This window comes from Arachis ipaensis, chromosome B04 (genome assembly GCF_000816755.2).
Source record: "Arachis ipaensis cultivar K30076 chromosome B04, Araip1.1, whole genome shotgun sequence".
Classification (NCBI taxonomy): domain Eukaryota; kingdom Viridiplantae; phylum Streptophyta; class Magnoliopsida; order Fabales; family Fabaceae; genus Arachis; species Arachis ipaensis.
The window spans coordinates 126067798-126087540 of record NC_029788.2 but is presented as its reverse complement, the minus strand read 5'-3'; the positions used below and the strand labels follow the sequence as shown (position 1 = coordinate 126087540).

Genomic DNA, 19743 nt, shown 5'->3' with positions numbered 1-19743 from the left:
GACCTTTTGTCCCGCGGACATTTTTGTCCATGACCATTGAAAAATACTTTTAAGTCCCTGACCTTCACAAAACTTGGACGGATCAGTCCCTCCGTCCAAATACCTCCGTCAGGAACTGATCCGTCCAAATGCTTCCATCAGGGATGATCCGTCCAAGTTTTGTGAAGGTCAGGGACTTAAAAGTATTTTTCAATGGTCAGGGACGAAAATATCCGCGGGGTAAAAGGTCAAGGACCTATTTGTCCTTTTCTCTAAATTTTTGTAACATATCACGGTTTATGAGAAAAAAAATTCTATATATACACGGTGAAAATCATTTTGTTGAAGAGGAGCATTTTCACAATGTCAAGTGAGGATGAGAGTTTCCTAGTGTTAGTACATTGCTCTGAGAAAATTCAAAGAAGCAAGAAATACGGTGTGAAGTTCACTGACAGAAAATCTTTGAGTATATTTATCAGTTCATCAAGTACCTTGTCAGATCTAAAGAACACCATATTGCAGAAGCTTGGGGTATTTGGGAGCAAGTGGGTAAAGAAGTTATTCTATAAGATTCCCACCGCAGTTGTGGCAACCGGTGTTAAGTATGATACGTTTGTGATAGCGCCGATGAAGATATTCATGTTCTGTTTCATTGTCTGAGGAGTTTTTCAGAGGTCAGAGTTCATGAGCTGTATGCAAAGTTGGATGTCGGTGTCGATAGTTTTGGGGCATAAGCTCCGGTTCCTAACTCGACTGCCATGGGCGGTGCCTCTAGTTCAATGGCTGTGGCTGCACCAACTGTTCCGTACGTTTCATCTCCTTCCTTTGTGGTTGATTTATTTAGACCGTATGGAGGCAATTGGTTTTGTACCATTCGAGAATCGTGGGTCTGGCATCAGACATATGAGATGGATAACGGTCCTGGCACTATTCATGATGTTGTAGGGGTCGGGAAACCTGATCGAGTTGAGAATGTAATGCGAGACGATGACTCAGGCCAGGAGCCTGTTGATATAATTGGGGACATCGATGATGATACAGGTGCCAATCCACGTACACAGCATGGCCGTTCAAGTTCTGGCATATAGCAGTACCCTCCGCACTTCTCCAGTCTAAACTCAGAGGCTATGGGGCAACAGTCAGACGGAGATGCTGCCGTTGGGGGTTCTTCTACAGAATTTCAGATTAGACAATCATTTTAGAATAAAGAGGAAGCTGTTTTGAGTGTGAAGGATTATAGCATCTGTCGAGGTGTTGAGTACAGGGTGTTAGAGTCGGATCATCTGAAGTATCACAGAAAATGCAAGGAGTTCGGCAAAGGTTGCAGTTGGTTGATTCGCATCTCGCTTCGTGCGCGAAAGGGCACTTGGGAGGTGAGGAGGTACAACGGCTGCACACTTTCTTGGCCACCTCCATTTCGAGTGACCACCGACAGCTTGATTACCATGTTGTCTGTGTGAGGATCTATCTATTGGTTAGGACGGATGCTGCGGTTACGATAAAGGTCTTGCAGGAAGCAACAGAAGCCAATTATGGATCCAGGCCCAGTTACAGGAAGGTTTGGATGGCAAAGAAAAAGGCAATTACACAGTTATACGGGGATTGGGAAGAGTCGTATACCGAGTTGCCACGTTGGATGCTAAGGGTCCAGTCCACCATGGCCGGCACAGTTACAGTGTTGAAGACTTCTCCGGTTCGTTTTGGGGATCAGGTCGATGAGTCTAAAGTCTACTTTCATCATCTTTTCTGGACATTTCCACCCTGCATTGAGGCCTTTCGACATTGCAAGCCCATCGTGAGCATTGACGGTACCCACTTGTATGGCAAGTATGGTGGTACCTTGTTGCTGGCTATAGTGCAAGATAAGAACTCAAACATCTTGCTGATAGCATTTGCACTTGTGGAGGGAGAAAATGCGGAGCCATGGTCCTTTTTCTTGTCCAACCTACGACAGCATGTGACGCCACATGAAGGTATCCTTGTTATCTCCGACAGGCATAATGGCATCAAAGTTGCCCTGGAGGCACCCAATGGTGGTTGGCTACCTCCACGTGCTTTTCAAGTGTTCTGTATTCGTCATGTGGCGGCGAATTTTAGCCTGAGTTTCAAAGGTCAAGAAGCGAGAAGAATGTTGGTGAATGCTGCCTATGCAAAGACCGAAGCAGAATTTGATTACTGGTTTGACATTATGCAGACTGAGAATCCGGTTATGTGTGATTGGGCCAATCGGATGGAATATGACAAGTGGACCTAGAATCAGGATAGCGGGAGACGGTTTGGTCACATGACAACCCATATTAGTGAATGTGTGAATTCTATGTTAAAGGGGACAAGGAACCTGCTGGTAACATCGTTGGTTAAATCCACTTATGGAAGGCTTGTTGAACTATTCATGGTCCGAGGACAAATGGCTGAGGCACAAATGGGGACTGGGCATGAATTTTGTCAGGCGTTGGTGAAAGCAATAGAGCGGAACATGAGAAACTCGAGATGCTTCACTGTCACTTTATACGACAGGTACCAGTCCGAGTATACCGTGGCTGAGACCACGCCCGCTGGTAACTTCTCCATTGGTAGCTATCGAGTTTCTCTTATGGATCACACATGCGATTGTGGCTACTTTCAGGCTCTGCATTACCCATGTTGTCACGCCATAGCATGTTGCGCCTACTGGCGTCTGAATTGGGCCTCATATGTTCATGATGTGTATCGTATGACTGAGGTGTTCAACGTGTACAAGGAAGGGTTTATGCCCCCTATCCCTGAAGGACTCTGGTTGCCATATGCTGGTCCAACTGTCATTCCATACCCTAACATGAGGTGTGCAAGAGATGGACGGTCAAAGTCAACCAGAATTCGAAGTAGCATGGATCAGACAGCTCCAAACCAACTAAAACATTGTGGACTCTGCCGTCAGCCCGGTCATACGCACAGGAACTGTGACCAGCGAGGACATACTACTTCCAGGGACGCTTAGATGTTATGATTTTTCTTTTTGTTGTTGTCATTCAGTTCATTGTACTATGTATGTTTAAGTTGTTTAGTATTAGATGTTATTTAACTTTATTGTACTTGTTTAATACCATCGCCATCGTCAAACGTGTTATGTTTCATTTCATGCGAAGAGCTTCCTCCGAGACAACCATCGGCCTAGGATCATGAAATGCGGCATCTGGGGACAGTAATATATGGGCCACACGATGCCACCAGTACAAGTACTCCCCCGATGGACCTGGATCATCTACTCTATCCACCTGTATGATTGAATCAACCCTGTTGTTCCAGTGCAGATGCCATGCCTGATAATAACCGGAGAACCATCAATCTCCACTCCTGCCATCCTTCGAATGGAGCCAGTCGATGTTCAAAGCCGGCTGGGGGAGATGCTTGGCGGAGGAAAATTGTCAGTAAAGATTTTCACAAAAATATCACATTGCAAGTATAGTTCTAAACCGACAAGCAATCCTTGATCGACGTTTAATTAGGTTGTCACAAGTACAAATCCCAATAAAAATAAACCGAAGTATTCAAACCTCGGGTCATCTCTCAAGGAATTGCAAGGAAGTGTAGTTTATTATTAGTTATGGGAAAGTATATTTTTGGAGTTTTGTAATAAGAAACAAGAAAGTAAAATGGCAAGAAAATAAACTAATAACTAAGTAAGTTCTTGGCAAGGACAGAGAATTAGAAGTCCTATCCTAATTATAATCGTCAATTGTGATGGTAAATGTAAATTGCCTTCACTTAGTTAACCTCTAACCAATGAAGAAAAGTCAAGTGTATACAATCAACTTGAGTCCACAAGTTCTAGTCAACTCATAGGGAGAGACTAGATTTAGTGAAGTTCAAGCTAACCGATAATCTTCAATAACCAATCAACAAGAGACTTTGACAACTCAAGAGTCTCTAATTAATCAATCCAAGTCAAGAACATAAAAATCTAATTTAAAATCCAACCAAGCATTTTATCAAACACTTAGAAGGTATAAAATAAAAACATAAAAAATTGACAAGACATAGGAAATTCTAAGACTAACCAAAGCAAAGAAATAGCAATAACAAAGCAATTGAACAATAAGAAACATGAAACATAAATTGCATTAATGAAAATTGAGAGTAACACATGAACTCATAAACTAAATTAGCAAAATAAAAGAATCAATAAGAGAAGTAGATAACTAAAGTGTTAGAACAAATAAAAGTAAGAGAAAACTAAATTAAAATAAGACTGAAACCTAAACCTAAGGAGAAATTGGGAGAAGAAACCCTAAACCTAGAGAGAGGAGAGAGTTTCTCTCTCTAGAAACCTACATCTAAAAACCTAAAGTGTGAATGAATGAAAAGTGAATGATGGATTGATTCTGCTCCACTCCCTAGCCTCTAATATGTATTTTCGGGCCTGAAACTGGGTCAAAAGCAGCCCAGAAATCACCTCAGCGTTTTCTCATGACTGAGGCACGTGATGCTCGTCACGCGACGCGTTAGCCACGCGTGCGCGTCGGCTCCAGCTTCTCAAATCCTCAATTTCTTGTGTTCCTTCCACTTTGGCATGCTTCCTTTCTATCCTTTAAGCCATTCATTCCCTATAAAACCTGAAAACACTTAACACACATATCACGGCATCGAATGGTAATAAGAGAAGATTACAAATTAGCAATTTTAAGGCCAAAGAAGCATGTTTTCAATCATAGCACAAAATTAGGAAGGAAACTTAAAAACATGCAATTTATATGGATAAATGTGAGAATAATTGACAAAATCCACTCAATTCAATACAAAATAAATTATAAAATAGTGGTTTATCAATGTTGTACCCCCGAGCTGCGGTACCACTCTATCCACTTGATGCCCTCTATCGCGGCAAAATATATCAAGCTCGTGACCGCCCTCCATAGCCTACTGTGCTCCTCAACCAGTATCTCCGGGTGAACAACAACTGCCACCTCAAGAGCAGAGTAAGGCTCCCATAGAAACTGTAAAGGACAAGCTAATGTTAGATAACACCATCAAAATAAGCATCATATGAGCACAGAATTAATCAAAGAGCAAAAACTAAACAACTCACCTCTCGATCACGCAATCTATCCAAAGAAAGGCATGCTAACACCACTCTCTGCTCCCCGGCATCGGTTGTCGGTAGATATGTTGCCCACCTACAATATTTAGGGTGTGCATTTCATTAAAAACGATACCCGATCAAAATACACATGTAATCCACACAAAACAATAATCTATACTTGGAGGCTAGCGAAAATCCAAACACGTCAAAACCACTAAGTCTGAGAGTGGAAACCTCCAGAAAATCCAAGATTGTAGTAGCTGAAGTGGTTCGGCCATGTTAACGACGTTTCTGTTTGTCGCCCGACACATACATCTATACAACCAGGTCAGTGCAGCCGATCCCAGCTATATTTTTCCAAATCGTCCATCGATGCTAGAAACGGCAACCAACGAAGGTGAACCTGATTCTGTTCTTGTCCCCAAACAGCTGAGATGACAACAACATCATAATGTAAGCACGCGCGTATGGTGTTCTTTAGATATGCTTTTCTAATAGAATAACTTCTTCATTATAATAGGTAGATTAATAGATAAAAAAAATTTCTCTTTTTTTATTTAGAGTTAATTACTAATTCGGGATCCAAAAAGAATTTTTTAATAATATTTATAAAAAATTATATCAAAATATAATTTTTAAAATTTTTTAAAATATATATTTAATATTTAATTCATTTTATAGTGTTTTTAAATCTTTTGAAAATTTATTTATTATTAACATTTTTTTATTATTTTTATGGTTGACATGAACTTTCTGAGTGTTCGGTGTTCCGCGAATGGTTCAAAGGTACAGTGTCTGGGTGTGCCTAGCAAATGTTTGTGAAAATGCTCAACAGACAAAAAATGCCGTGCAGACGTGCAGGGTCCATCAATGAGAGCTTTGTATGCTCTGGTCTTCGGGACTAAACCCTGCTTTCTCACTCGGTTAGTAGCATTTCTTCCTGATACAGTTTCTCAGCTTTTCAATAACACAGTAGCACGATTCTTCCCAAAACCCTTCATTATATCTACCTTCTTTCTTATCCCACGATCTATTTATGCTTGCCTTCTCCTTTTAATACCTCTGTTCTTCACCTGCCAGCAGTGTATACAATTCACATTCTTTTCTCCCCTGCAGCTTCAATGCTATTCACCTTCTTTCACAATTCACAATTCACAATTCACATTCACCTCCATTGATCTTTCTTTAGTTCCCCTACTCAGTCCTACGCTGTTCTCACACCCTCACCCTTTCGAAAGCCCAAAATCCCATCCTCACCACACCCCTCTTCAGATAGTAAGTGTATCTGAAGAGCATTAGTAAAATTAATTCCTTTGTGTTTGTTTCTACTTACTTTTGCTCGTTATTAATTTCCTGTTTTACTGCTTTATTATTTTCCTTTTGTTTTACTTTTTAATTTATGCACTCATGATGATTAAGTTGGTCCAAAATAATGAAAGTATTTAGACTGAATTGGTAGCTACTGGATTCTTCTTTCTTATTTGACAAGAGTTTCTTTTGCAATGTATTGACTTGGCTCTTGATGTATGGTTTACCGAGATTGATTTGGCAATTAATCCTCCTCCTCTTTTTCCAGTTCACATTGGCTTGAGTGGGTGCAGCAAACATGAGTGAAACTGGTGCTGATCTCTTGCAACAGTTGGAGGATATCCTTGAATCCGACCCTCTAATGTAAGGTTTAATGATTTTATGAAAAATTGATTTACTGGTTGCTATTTGTTAGTTGTTTGAGAAACTAATTAAGATTTAGGCCATTTAGTAGAGAGCTTCTACTAGGTATCTAGATACAAATGTCTAGTTTTATGTTTTAATCTTGGTGGTTAATGTTGTTCTCTTGTCATAGTGCTTGACCTAACAATATTGTTTTGTCTTTGTCTAACATATTTTTACTTGAGCTTTTGGATTCAGTGATGAGGTGGGATTTATTCATCCATCTCAATTTGACTTGCTAAATGAAGAATCAGGCATTTCCGGCAATTCATCTGATGAAGCTATCTCTCAGGCAACAAAAAGGACAGCAAGCTCTGAGGGATGTTCCAAGCAAAAGAACAAAAACTTTTGGAACAAAGATCATAAATTGGGAATTTCAACTTCTATTCTTCTCCCACTATACAAAGTTGCTAAACTAGCGTTTATGACTGCATTTAAACAATACAAGATGTGTGGCGATCAATCTGATGAAGTTGGGAATTGTTTACCTGCCTCTTCATCATGCGATGATCTTCGAAGTATACTTATGAGACACAGCAGGTCACTTCTGCTGCTAAGTTGCGATTTTATGACAGCATGGAATTGCAGGTTCTCCACTTACCTATTGTTCATTTTATTCTCAGCGTCATATACATGTCTAAGCCAGTGTCATAAGTTAGAACATTGGCATCAATATTATTCATCTACTTATATAGACTTTATTTGTTTGTAAACATGTTCCCAACAAGTTCCAGTTTCAATTGACCACTTGTTTTTTTATAAAACCATCCTCCTTGAGCCATATCATGTGTACATTGAAACTTACATTCTAGACATGATGAGGAAAAAAAATCAGCTTTGGAAAAATATGTTATGCAATTGATATTTTACCGCAAAATATTGAGTTTTTGTATGCATATTGCAGAAAGTTAGTAGTTTCCAAGGAGAAGCAGGACTCCATGTTGTTGGATGAACTTCATCTGTCTGCGCTCGTACTTTCATATTCACCCAAAAGTGAACAAGCTTGGAATCATAGGTACTGCATGTACATTTCTTCTTATAAGTAGTCCCAATCCGTAAATTGATAATGTTTCCTAGATGAAAAAAATATATTTGTTTGAATCTTGACTTGATTAATCCTGAGGTCTTACAACTGATATTTCTAGGCGGTGGGTGATCAAGTCAATGTCCGCACATTGTTCAAATTTCAAAGATCTTTTGAGAAAAGAATCTGAGCTGGTGGAAAAAATAGCTGAGGTCTAAATTCACTACACAAACTGCATACTATTAAATTTGAAAGACTTTATCTTCCGTTTCCATAATAGAGGGCATGCTTGCTCAAGAGAAGGACAATTTCTCTTGCTGATTTTCCCCCTGTACTTATGTTCGTGGTTGTCCAACATAAGGCATACTATGATATGAGACTCCATTGTAGTTTTGGTCTACACTCTACATTAGATGTTTTTTGTCCTTGGTTCTAATTTGGCAGTTTACCCTGTTTCTTTGTAAATATGGAATCATCTGCTAGGCACATTCTCTTACAAAAAAGGAAAAGAGAGTAAGATCTATGGATTGTCTTATCATGCTCTGTATGCATGCACCTTTTGTTTGCCAAAGAGAGTGCATATAGGATGAAGCGTTCTTATTTTTTTTTTGAATATCTATTCATTTTCATCTCTACTTATTCATTTTCAGAGGTCGAAAATGAATTATCGTGCATGGAATCACCGCTGCTGGTTAATTTCGTATATGGCTAGAGATCAGGTTGAATTTTATATGATTTTATTTTATATTTTTAATGTATTTATTTATTTAACCTATGATGTCATTAATATTTCCTTGTGGTACCTGAATGAAATCTGTGCCCATATAGGTGTTACATGAGCTGAAGAAATCAAGAAGCTGGGCTGCAATGCATGTTGCTGATAATTGTTGTTTTCATTATCGCAGTGTAAGTTTTGACTAACCAGCCTGAATATGAATTTATTTCAAATGAATTATAGACCTTTGAATAAGGAGACTTACTTTTTATGCCTTTAATGAGCTTGAGATGTGCACTTAACGAAATCATATTTTCCATCATGTTGCAGCGGCTATTGCTTAAGATTATGGAGGAATCAAGTGGTTCTGAGAAAAATGTGTCTTCTGGTTATAAGGCTGATATCAACCAGGCTTGGAAGGTAGATTTTGCATAATCTATTTATCCATGCTCAAAGTGGTTCTTTAAGTATGTGATAGTTTGATTTGACAGGATGAGCTTCACTGGAATGAGACATTGATAAGACGCTATGTGGGAAGAGAGGTTGGTGTTCTTGGCCTGTGACAAATTAGCAAGTAGTTGACCAAATGATTCATTGATCAGCTGAAACTTCTATAAACACATGTCATGTGATAACTGATTAGTCAGTGCACATTTGGATATTATTTTTGTTCTAATTTAATAGCTTTTCAAAATTCTTGTTGCTTGTCGTTTCCTGAATTTCTGTTACCTACACCTTCTCTTTACAAACTTAAGTGCACGTCAGGTTCCCCTATTTTGAGAAACCTATGAAATTTCTATCCTTTACAAAAGTAAGCATATAGAGCATTACCATTACATACCCTTTTGAATGGATTTGTCATATACCCGTTATATTTTCTTAAATGGATTTTACCAAACAAATATAGTTATGGTAATGTTATCTTTTCCCAGGAAAATAGTCATTATCATACAAGTTCTTCAATTATATTTAAGGGGTTCTCTCAAGTCCGACCTTGAATGCTATTTTCTACTGATTGGCCTAGAATTCTCTATCACTTATGATGTTGAGTGTTGCTCATGTTAAACAGGCTCTATGGCTTCATCGTCGCTTCCTTTCCATGTACTGGATAAGTAATTTTCTTTCTGATTCTGGTGGTACATCCTACAATTCCAAGCAGACAAACAGAAATTATAACTACTTTGATCCCTTCCTGGAGAATGAATTGTGTCTCATTGGCTCCTGCATAACTGTTGAGGACAATGAATTTGCTGATTTCGAAGCGCAAGCAGTGTATGCTGCTAGTTACATGCTGTGGTTGAAAGTGGTATGTGGATACTGTTACCATTATTAGATGTCAGATTTTTTTGAGTTACTGCTCTGCTGGATTGCCTTCTCAATTTTCCTTATGTTTGTTTTCAGCAAGTTCCTGAGCCATTGGGAAATGATCTCCGAGCGAAGATAAGAGCAATGGATCTGAAGACCTTGCTGGATAACTCAAACCAAGAGAGGTTCTCACTTTTCAATCACTTTTTAAGCTAAATGGGAGCATTTGTTCTTTCTGAGGGGGAGGTAGATATTATTAATGATTCTAACAATAAGTTTCTTTTACCTTACTATTTTTGTTATGATGATACTGTGTAATCTATAAATATATATTAACTTGATTTTCCATGAATGGTGACGCTAGCAAGAGAATGCTGTAAAGTATCATATCATCACTAAACGAGAAAAGGTTCAGATAATCAGATCTTATATGAATTTCATTAGATAACAATTGGTGTTTATTTCATTTATTTTCCTCAATTCATTCACTATGTTATTAATTACATAAGAAGTTACCCTCAAACAAAGGAGAGCAGTTGAAACTTGAAGAAATAGGATTATGTTCAATCTCTAACCGAAACATTATTGAAGTAAATGCCATAATCTGAAACATAACAAAGCCACAAAATACAACGGATATGAAGAAGATGCCACTTGAGAGCTGAATTGGTCTTATACTGTGTAATGACTGTTGATTGCATCCACATCTAAACCCTTTAGCTTGCCCATTGTTTCCACCCTTCCTTTCAGAGTGTGAAGCTCTCTCATCCTATATCAATATTCGAAAAGAAAGAAAACAATGATAAATTGAATGCATGCAATTAAGTAAGAGGTTGATCACTTAGCCAGTGTTTAGTGTCTTAGTACAGAAACTACAGAGATAGGAGATAGAGACAAGACAAAAACATCTTTCTCCGTTAACCTACTGTCCCTTGTTTTGAGGTGGACTACAAATTGGTAATATTTTGTTCCAAAACAGACATTTTTTTTTTTTTGGTTTTTATATGTTCTATTCTTTAAAACAAATTTCTTTTAGTGTCTCCATATTTTCTATCCCAAGACAGTTACTTATAAAACATTTTTGTAAATCTAAATGATGCTGACCTTGCTATTTCTGCACGCCTCTTGGCCTCGTCAGCTAGTGTATTTATTTCCCTGAAAGTGTGCTTCTCAACTTTCATGTCAGCAGACTGGAGACCATGTAAGGTTCTCTGCTCAGCAGCCCATTGAGCTTCACGAGCTTCTCTACCAAAGTCATTTTTGTTGATAAATGCAGTCTGTTCAGTTGCATTAACAAATGGTTAGTAAACTGAATATGCGGTTATAACTGCTCTGGTAGTACGCAATAAATGTGCTCTAGGAGCGTGCAAGTATTTCTCATCAGTTTTTAGTCTTAAGATTGTTAGGAATCATCTAGTCATGTAGTATATGTGCATATAAACAACAGGTACTCAAAATCCACTAGACTAAACTAATTTGACTTGGAATAGATTAGTTTACCATAGATTATTTATTTACTTTTATTTTATTCACTAAGATTGTGCAAGTTTATTGGTACTTACATGTTTGTCTACCACCAAATTCCAAGCTCTTCCGCTTAATGCATAACGAACAGCAAACTTTATAGGATCCAAAAATAAGTAAGTTATAATAGAGTAGACCCAAATGATTCCCGTCCAACCCCATCCTATGGCTTTGATTCCTGCTAGCTCCCAAGAGAGAAGGGCAGATACAATAGTTGCAATCTACAGAGGATATAGAAGTGATTAGGATCATTGACATAAAAAATAAAATCAGGGCAATGTTTGGTTTTTATTGTTATCTCCTCTCTTTTATTTTCAGTATTTTGTAAAACAAAATGTGAAAATAATAAATAGAATTACACTATTACTTTCTTTTTCAAAATTCTAAACATAAAACATTGAAGACAAAAACAAGAGATGGAAGTATTAGGCTTTGTACTGAGTGGGATAAAATATGAAAAGTACCAGTTGAGCTATAACAAAAGCGATCATAAGCAAAACACCGGGCCTTTCTGTATAGGACCATCCCCTTGAGCGAGTCACAAAAATTAAGGCTTGACTAATTATACTGACTTGAAGATATATAGCAGCTCCTAGCATTTTACTCTCTTCATGAGTAGGTGGACCATGAAGATCTTCGTGGAGATGTCTCACATCAAATTGGTTCTGTAGCACAGTGATTTCCATTGTCATATAATTTGATGTCACTACAAACAAATGATTAAGCTAGAGGGAAGATGCTTACAGGAAAAAAATGTGTTTTATACGCTGCCCAGAAGAATATCACTGTCATTAGAGCCAGATAACCTCCTAGGACAATCCCAGTTGCAAAAATCTCACTCAGCTTCCAACTATCAGGACTTGGAGAAGGCTTAACCCTATCTTTAGATATTGTCATGATGGTACCTATTAGCAAGTCAGGGGTCAAGCGAAAGAATATAAACTCTTGAAGAAGACACACACACATGTACGCATGCACACACAATAAAAATTTGTCCTACTAAAATAAGTAAGTTATATGGATTAGACAACTTCATGGTTTCATATTCTAAACAAAACCATGAAAAGGTAATGATATTTGAAAGTAACTAATGTTACTATAACTGTAGAGAAGACCTTCAAATAATGCATTTTAAATATGGTATTTGAGAGCAGATAGTAATACCATCGTTGAGAATGGCTATGACAAGAACCATAAAGGGAGGAAAGTTGAATTCCCAAATGCATGTGAGTAACATAAAGCCAACCTGCAACCCAAAATAAACTGAAAATGAGAAGGAAAGAAAATGATGGCTTGATCACTGCTAAATTCTCCATATATGCACTTATAACTTACCACAATACGAATGGTGATAGATACAGCATATATCTGCAAAAGAAAAATAAAATAAGGCTTTGAATTTTTCGTTACAACAAGGACTATTGCAATATTTTATTAATATTTTCATAGTTGGGGGATTACTGTGTAGTTTTTCATTCTTTGGAAAATTGCACGGCTAGTTAAAACAGCACTTATGATCACACTCAACCCAGGTTCTGTTAGAACTATGTCAGAGGCACTTCTTGCAGCGTCTGTGGCATCTGCTACAGCGATACCTATGTCGGCTATCTTCAAAGCCGGTGCATCATTCACTCCATCACCAGTCATCCCACAAATGTGCTTTCTAGCTTGTAACCTCTTTACAATCTCATATTTGTGCTCTGAGGGAACATATATAATCAGAAAATAGACAAGAATTTGGATTAGAGCTTTCCTGTGATTGCTATTATACTTACCAGGAAAGACACCAGCAAAACCATCTGCATTCTCTATAAGATCATCGACAGGAACAGAAGCAAAATTATCTTTGCTTTCTCCTAGCAGTGACGAAGAAGGATACATGTTAGAGCCCATTCCAAGACGCCTTCCTGTTTCCTTAGCAATTGCAAGCTGATCACCTGTAAGGGTATTTTTTTTTCAAGAGTATGAGATGTGATCCGTTTCCCTTCTTGGTTACAAACAATTAATTCCTGAGACAAATTTCTGGAGGTAAAATCTCCCACTAGTAGTCATTAACTATCACAAAACTCTGTTAGGATCCAATTAATGAGTTAGTTAGAGAAGTTAGTCATCATAAATAAGGGATAGGATGAATTAGTTAGGGTGTCTTCAATCATTTGTTGAGATTAGTCTCACGGGAGAGTTTGAGACAAACTCTCAAATTAAGATTTCATTTGTATACAACTCAGTTGATTTGGGAATAATATCACTGCCTGCTACATTCGCTATCCTTTCTTGATACCAGATCTAACAACTCCTTAGTTCCATGTGAACTATAACATTTATGTTACATATAAAAATTAGTATTTACATCATACTAAAAAAATAGTACAAAACTTTTGACACATACCAGTGATCATTTTGACACTCACACCAAGATTAAGAGCTCTTCTGATCGTTTCAGCGCTATCGTGGCGGGGAGGATCAAATAGTGGGAGTAGGCCGACAAATTCCCACGGACCCCCTAAACTTTCTTTGGTTCCCTCAGGTACTTCCTAAATAAAAAGAATCATTTTTGCTAAGATATAGTAACACAATAACACTTATGAGGATGAAAGATTCATAAAAATATATCTACCTGGCGGGCAACAGCCAGCGAGCGAAGGCCACGTTCGGCAAATTTGTCAATAATTGCATGTACCCTATGTGCAATTTCCGACTTCTTGTGTGCAAGGTTGAGAATCTACACAATACACGATATGATTTAAATAATGTTCAAATATGTTGCTGTTGTTGGTAGCATACTCATTTAAAGTCATAATGTAGTTTATTCTACCTGCTCTGGTGCACCTTTGCTAACCCTGTGCATCTTGCCAGCAGCATCGGTGTATGTAAGTGCAGTTCTTTTATCTGTTGGATTGAATGGAAGGAAGTGAATTTCAGTTATTCCAGCTCGTGCCTTGCAAGATAAAGGCGGGAAAAAATCAGTATATTCTCTAAAGTTTGACTGCAGAAGTTGTATGGTGAAATGCTATCTTGAAAAATTCTACAATTATATTTATGGAAAATTTCTCTGTCAATAGAAGATACGAATAACATGTCATCTTTAATATTTGCTAAACATGGTATTCAATTTGAAGAGCAACTCAGAAAAATGATGGATTATTGTCAGTAAGGCATCGGTTTTATTTTTTAATTTTTCAAATGATTCGAAGATGATCCAAAGGAGTAACCAGATTGGTAGTTGAAATAGTACCTCCTTTGGGTCTGCTAACATAGATACAATTGCACAATCAATTGCATCTTGGTTCTCTAGCCTTGATGCCCTTGCAGCCATAAGTATAACCATGTCCTGATTAACTCCATCAGCAAAGACCTGCCAGATATTGATCATTGTTGGAAAAAGAAGAAACAGGTTAGTATTTTGAAAACCCATGAACGGCTTGTATAGACAATGGAGTTGCTCTTTGTCTTTCCATTATCCTCTTTCTTTAAGAAATTATCTTCTTTACATTTAACTATGTTTCAAAATTTTAGGATAAATGAGTTATCAAACCTCAATTAGATTCTTGTCCACTGTAAGCTTGTTGAGAGTTAATGTGCCTGTTTTATCACTGCATAGAACATCCATTCCGGCCATTTCTTCAATTGCAGTCATTCTCTTTGTTATAGCACCCTGCAAAGATTTATATCATTAGTACCTAACCTATAATCATTAGATAATAACTTTTATCATTAAAGGATAACAATTAGGCCCTGTTTGGTAACTGCATCAAGACAAAAATATACATACACTGAGTACAAACCTATTTGAAGGAGATAGATACAGAAACAGAAAAGATGTTTCTATCTAGGAACAAAATTTGCCTGATTTTCTATGTAGTCTCTGTCTTGGTGTTTCTATATTTTAGTTCTGAGGCACTTAAGCACAACATTACATTCCATCCTATATAGCTCAACAAAATGTTTGAATCAATAAACTAAATGTAACCTGCTGAGACAATTTGTGTGAACCAATAGCCATTGTAACTGAAAGGACAGTTGGCATCGCAATAGGGATACCGCCAATCAGTAACACAAGGAGGTTATCGATACCAACTCGGTATTTCCTTTGCTGCGGGCCATATATCACTATGATTTCAATGAGCATTCCAGTAGCAATGGAACAGATGCAGAAGTTCCCAATAGATTGCAAAACCTGTAACAAGATCATGGCAAGATTTAATTTCAGGGTAAGGCATAGAAAACATTGACTAATATAACATGATAGAGATGATATATGTTTCTGTATGTGGACCTTCTGGAAATGTCCAACATGTGTGGTGTTTTCCACAAGATGCGCCGCCTTTCCGAAGAATGTGTGAACTCCAGTTGCAATAACTACTGCTTCAATTTCTCCTTGCTTGCATGTTGAACCAGAATATACTCCATCTCCAGGATGTTTTGAAACAGGAAGTGACTCTCCAGTAAGAGCAGACTGAAATCAAAACATACTTATTGAACAATATGCTGATAAATCATACTAAGGATTTTAGGTTGAGGTATCCAATACATTTATAAGATCTAGTAGTTAATTTCTTTTTCATATGTAATAATAGTTCCTTCTTCTGGTTGCAGAAAAATATGTTCAGATAAATTCTATACATATTTATCTGATGTTGGTCATTTCCAGCTAAAACCTTAATACTTAGGATTTAAGGTTTAAGGTATGTGTTAATAATAGTAATAAATTTTTTGTGGATTTTACCTGATCGATCTTCAAAGGATCTCCTTCAAGGAGGCGTGCGTCGGCAGGAATGATGTCACCTAGCTTGATGCTGATTATGTCTCCAGGAACCAACACCGATGCATCTTCTTCGCTCCATTTTCCATCACGGAGTACCTATAAATTCAAAGGAAAAGGAAACCAGAAACGTTACATGATAGCTAACAAGTTAGGGAAAAAAATATGGAAAGAAGAAACTTGGAGAATAGAATAATAAACCTTTGCTTTTGGGGCCAATCTTGCCATGAGTGCTGCTGCTGCATTACCAGCATTGTTTTCTTCTATGAAACTGATTGTGGAGTTTACAAGTAGCAGTATAACAATGCCCGTAAAATCTTGATAATCCCAACCTTCTCCCTGTAGCATTATGTTATTTTTACTAAGTTTATTGGAAGATTAGATGAAAATGAAAAACAAACTCTTGCAAGAAAAAAACAGTAAATGGAAACTTTCATGTTTCAACAATAAGTTCATAACCTCTTAGTCATTTGACACTTATAAATCCTTAAAAAAAATCTATAAGTATATGTATATTTCGTATACATGTTCCACCATTTAAAAAATTTGGTATTTTGATCTTTAAATTTGTGTCATGTCATGTTCATATTAGTATTAATGCTTTATAGAATTAAGAAAGAAAAAAGGTTGTAAAAGTGATAAGATAAAATAATTTTTACATTTGCGAAATCTATAATTATATTAACTTGTTTTCATCAATTTAACCACCAAAGTTCATGGAAAAGAATTAAGGAATAGAAGAGTCACCCCTCCATGAGCCATGGCAATGGCCATGATAGCAGCAGCTTCCATGACCCATGACAGTGGATTCCACATAAACCCCAAAAACTTGAGTATTTTACTTTCCTGCAGAGTCATAAAAGATATAAGTGAAAAATTAATATAAAGTGATTTAAGTACTAAAAGATTTGGCCCTTTTTTTTTCCACGGTATCCCTCAACTCGACAAGCCAAGGACTAATCTGTCATGGATTTGAATTCCATTTAAGGGTCTACTATTGGCCAATGGGTTACTGCATGCACAAAGCGGGATTCAAATCCCTAACGCTTGCTTAAACAAACGAGTGAGCTGATCACTCGACCAACCCAAGTTGATTAAAAGATTCAGCTTTATTATGTGATTAACCTTCTTTTCTTCAAGCTTGTTGTGTCCAAACAAATCTAGCCTCTCTTTCACTTGATCAGAGGTTAGTCCTTCTTTTGTGCATTTTAGATTTTCAAAGACTTCCTCTATGGGTATGTTCTCCTACATAGCACACATATTTAGTTTAGTAAATATTTAATAATGCATTAATTAATTATTTTCTTCTTTTTCAACACAAGACAAAATTATCATAACAGAAACAATGTTTCAAAAGCTTTATCCCACTTATATTTCCTTCATCCTTTAGTATGAAGAACTGTATATAAAGGTATTAATCACGGTTTAGAATTTGTTTTCAAGTTTTTAAAATTTTTAAAATAATTAATTTTAGTTAATGAAATATTTGACACTTTTTCAACTACATGTACTATAAAGATACTGGTATGCCCATAATTGTGAAAAGTACCATAATAATTCCCAAAAATCATACCTTATTTTTTTCAAAGAAAAAAAAAAAGAGACAATATAAACAACTAAATCAGAAATTAAATAGAACTTAAATTATTCATATTATAAATTTCAACATACCAGATCAACTTGTTCCCTTATAATTGCTTCAAGTTCCATGGCTTTCTCCTGAATTCTCTTCTTTTTTCTCTTTCTTTTTCCCCCCTTTTTACCTTGGCGTGATTATTTTCCCTCTTTTTCTCTGAAGCTATAGATTATACTGCCTTCCTAGCAAAAGAATATGAACTTCTGAACCCTGAATAGAAGCTACAATAATTGTTAAATGATGAACTACTATGCTAGCAAAAAAAAATGTAAGCTATGGCATCAAAGTAAGTGTCTTTTTAGAATTTAGATAACAGAGCTCAACATTATATCCATATTTACAAATTCATTTCACATGCTTTTAACAAGTCTAAATCCAGAACCCACAAGACTTTATGGACTAAGAAATTTTGTGACTATATAGAATAAGAAAAATATTTGTTACACTTATTTTATTTTATATAGAACAATATGATAATTCACCAATCATTTACCGTTGAATATAATAATGTGAACTTTATTAAAATTCAATCAAATGGTAAATGATGGATAAATAATTATATTACGACATTCCATAGATAAAATGAATGAGTTTAATTAAGGGATCAACTTTCTCTGGCAAATTTTTAAATTTTAAATTTTAAATTCTAAATACTAAATTTTATATTCTAAATTCTAAACTCTAAATCTTTCAAAAAAAAATTAACAAAACAAGTTTACCAAAAAAAATTGACTAATATTGACTAATTAAAATTAGTTTCCTAGCAGAAGTAATTCTTGATCACTCATGAGCAATTTCATTTAATATTAAACAAGGTGATGTAATTTGTAAACTAATTTCTTAAAGTGCATTTATACATATGATGATGATAATATTCAAAGTGAAAATTCACGTGCAGTTATTTTCATATAAAATTGATAGTACTGTTAGATGATGATTTAGTCAAACTTGTCAAATCATCTAACGATTATTAAATATCAACTTCACATAAAGACAACTACATATGAGTTCTCAGTGATATTCAAACCTAAAACTTCATGCATACTATTTAAATTTCTCAATGCAACGAGCCTACCTAAGAATTTCTCTCGCTTGCATCGAAGTTGAGACCTCTTCAAACAAAATATATAATTCTCGATTATTACTCATATAAACCATAACCAAATTCTCTTTAAGATCATGGTTTTAGGGTTTTGCAAGAATGTAACATATATTTATATTTGTGGAAACCTGAAAGAGTAAATGAGTTATAATTAATGTGAAGCAAAGCGCCAACTATGAAAAAGAACAAACAACAATAGAATGACAAAAACAATATAAACATACAATGCAACGTAACCATAGTTTACATCAAATGTTCCCGCCGGCCATCATGACTTCAATTTTTCTATCTATAGAAAAAAGTAACGAAGCTGCTATGCTTAATTACTTATTATGTATCATTGCCTTATTCAAATGATTACATGCCATTATGATTATTATTGTTTATTAGTTAATTTATTGTTCTTAGATAGGTATAAATGTATAATAAGGATTTAATTTGTATGTACTTTTTAAGGATAAAGAAGTATGTAAACGTGTGCATTCTATAGTGGCCATGATTATTTTGACTAGAAATCTAGAATGTCTATGAAATTTCGGCAATACTTAAAAAAATGTGACTAAAGTTAAAGTTATATTTTTTTTATTTGACAGAATTTTTTAATTCAATCATATTTTTTATCTTTTATTTTTTGAAATTAGAAAATGTTTTTAAATAGTAAAAACTATTAACTTACTTTTAGCGACACTTTTTAAGTGTTATGAAAATTTTATAACCACCGCAATTATAATCATCATAACTTTTAAAAAATATTTAATTATGTAATAGTTGTTGAATAAATAATAGTGCTTGATTGATACGTATAACCCAATAGTTTAAAAGTAGGTAGAAATTTACGTGTAGTTATTAACTCCATGTAAAGTTGATAGTTGAGAGTCGTTAGATGATTTAATAGATTTGACTAAATTGTCATTTACGGTTCTCAAC

General features: G+C 35.9%; 3 protein-coding genes across 5 annotated transcripts; 2 read left to right on the top strand and 1 right to left on the bottom strand.

The window, feature by feature from the left end:
- LOC107637237 lies at window positions 1280–2233 on the top strand. The gene has a single exon (XM_016340671.1). It carries the CDS (start codon window positions 1280–1282, stop codon window positions 2231–2233), a length of 954 nt encoding a protein of 317 aa, XP_016196157.1.
- On the top strand, window positions 5781–10211 carry LOC107635270 (protein prenyltransferase alpha subunit repeat-containing protein 1). Of its 2 annotated transcripts, none has more exons than XM_016338692.2 (11): window positions 5781–5961; window positions 6615–6709; window positions 6947–7336; window positions 7653–7763; window positions 7894–7984; window positions 8423–8491; window positions 8601–8678; window positions 8818–8907; window positions 8979–9029; window positions 9557–9793; window positions 9889–10211. In XM_016338692.2, the coding sequence occupies exons 2-11, from the start codon at window positions 6645–6647 to the stop codon at window positions 10006–10008; spliced, it is 1302 nt and encodes a 433-aa protein (XP_016194178.1). In that variant the 5' UTR covers window positions 5781–5961; window positions 6615–6644; the 3' UTR covers window positions 10009–10211. The 2 variants fall into 2 exon arrangements, with proteins under 2 accessions (XP_016194178.1, XP_016194177.1); XM_016338691.2 differs by having other exon boundaries at window positions 5781–6313.
- Window positions 10236–18908, bottom strand: LOC107635269 (plasma membrane ATPase 1-like). Of its 2 annotated transcripts, XM_016338690.2 has the most exons (22): window positions 18790–18907; window positions 17750–17924; window positions 17204–17323; window positions 16826–16924; window positions 16280–16417; window positions 16043–16177; window positions 15593–15772; window positions 15287–15493; window positions 14852–14971; window positions 14552–14671; window positions 14132–14254; window positions 13934–14038; window positions 13706–13850; window positions 13092–13253; window positions 12778–13016; window positions 12652–12684; window positions 12481–12562; window positions 12061–12221; window positions 11781–11981; window positions 11355–11537; window positions 10897–11069; window positions 10236–10561 (listed from the first exon to the last, which is right to left on the bottom strand). In XM_016338690.2, exons 2-22 carry the CDS (start codon window positions 17786–17788, stop codon window positions 10465–10467), a joined length of 2862 nt encoding a protein of 953 aa, XP_016194176.1. In that variant the 5' UTR covers window positions 17789–17924; window positions 18790–18907; the 3' UTR covers window positions 10236–10464. The 2 variants fall into 2 exon arrangements, with proteins under 2 accessions (XP_016194176.1, XP_020977631.1); XM_021121972.1 differs by having other exon boundaries at window positions 12778–13253; window positions 18790–18908.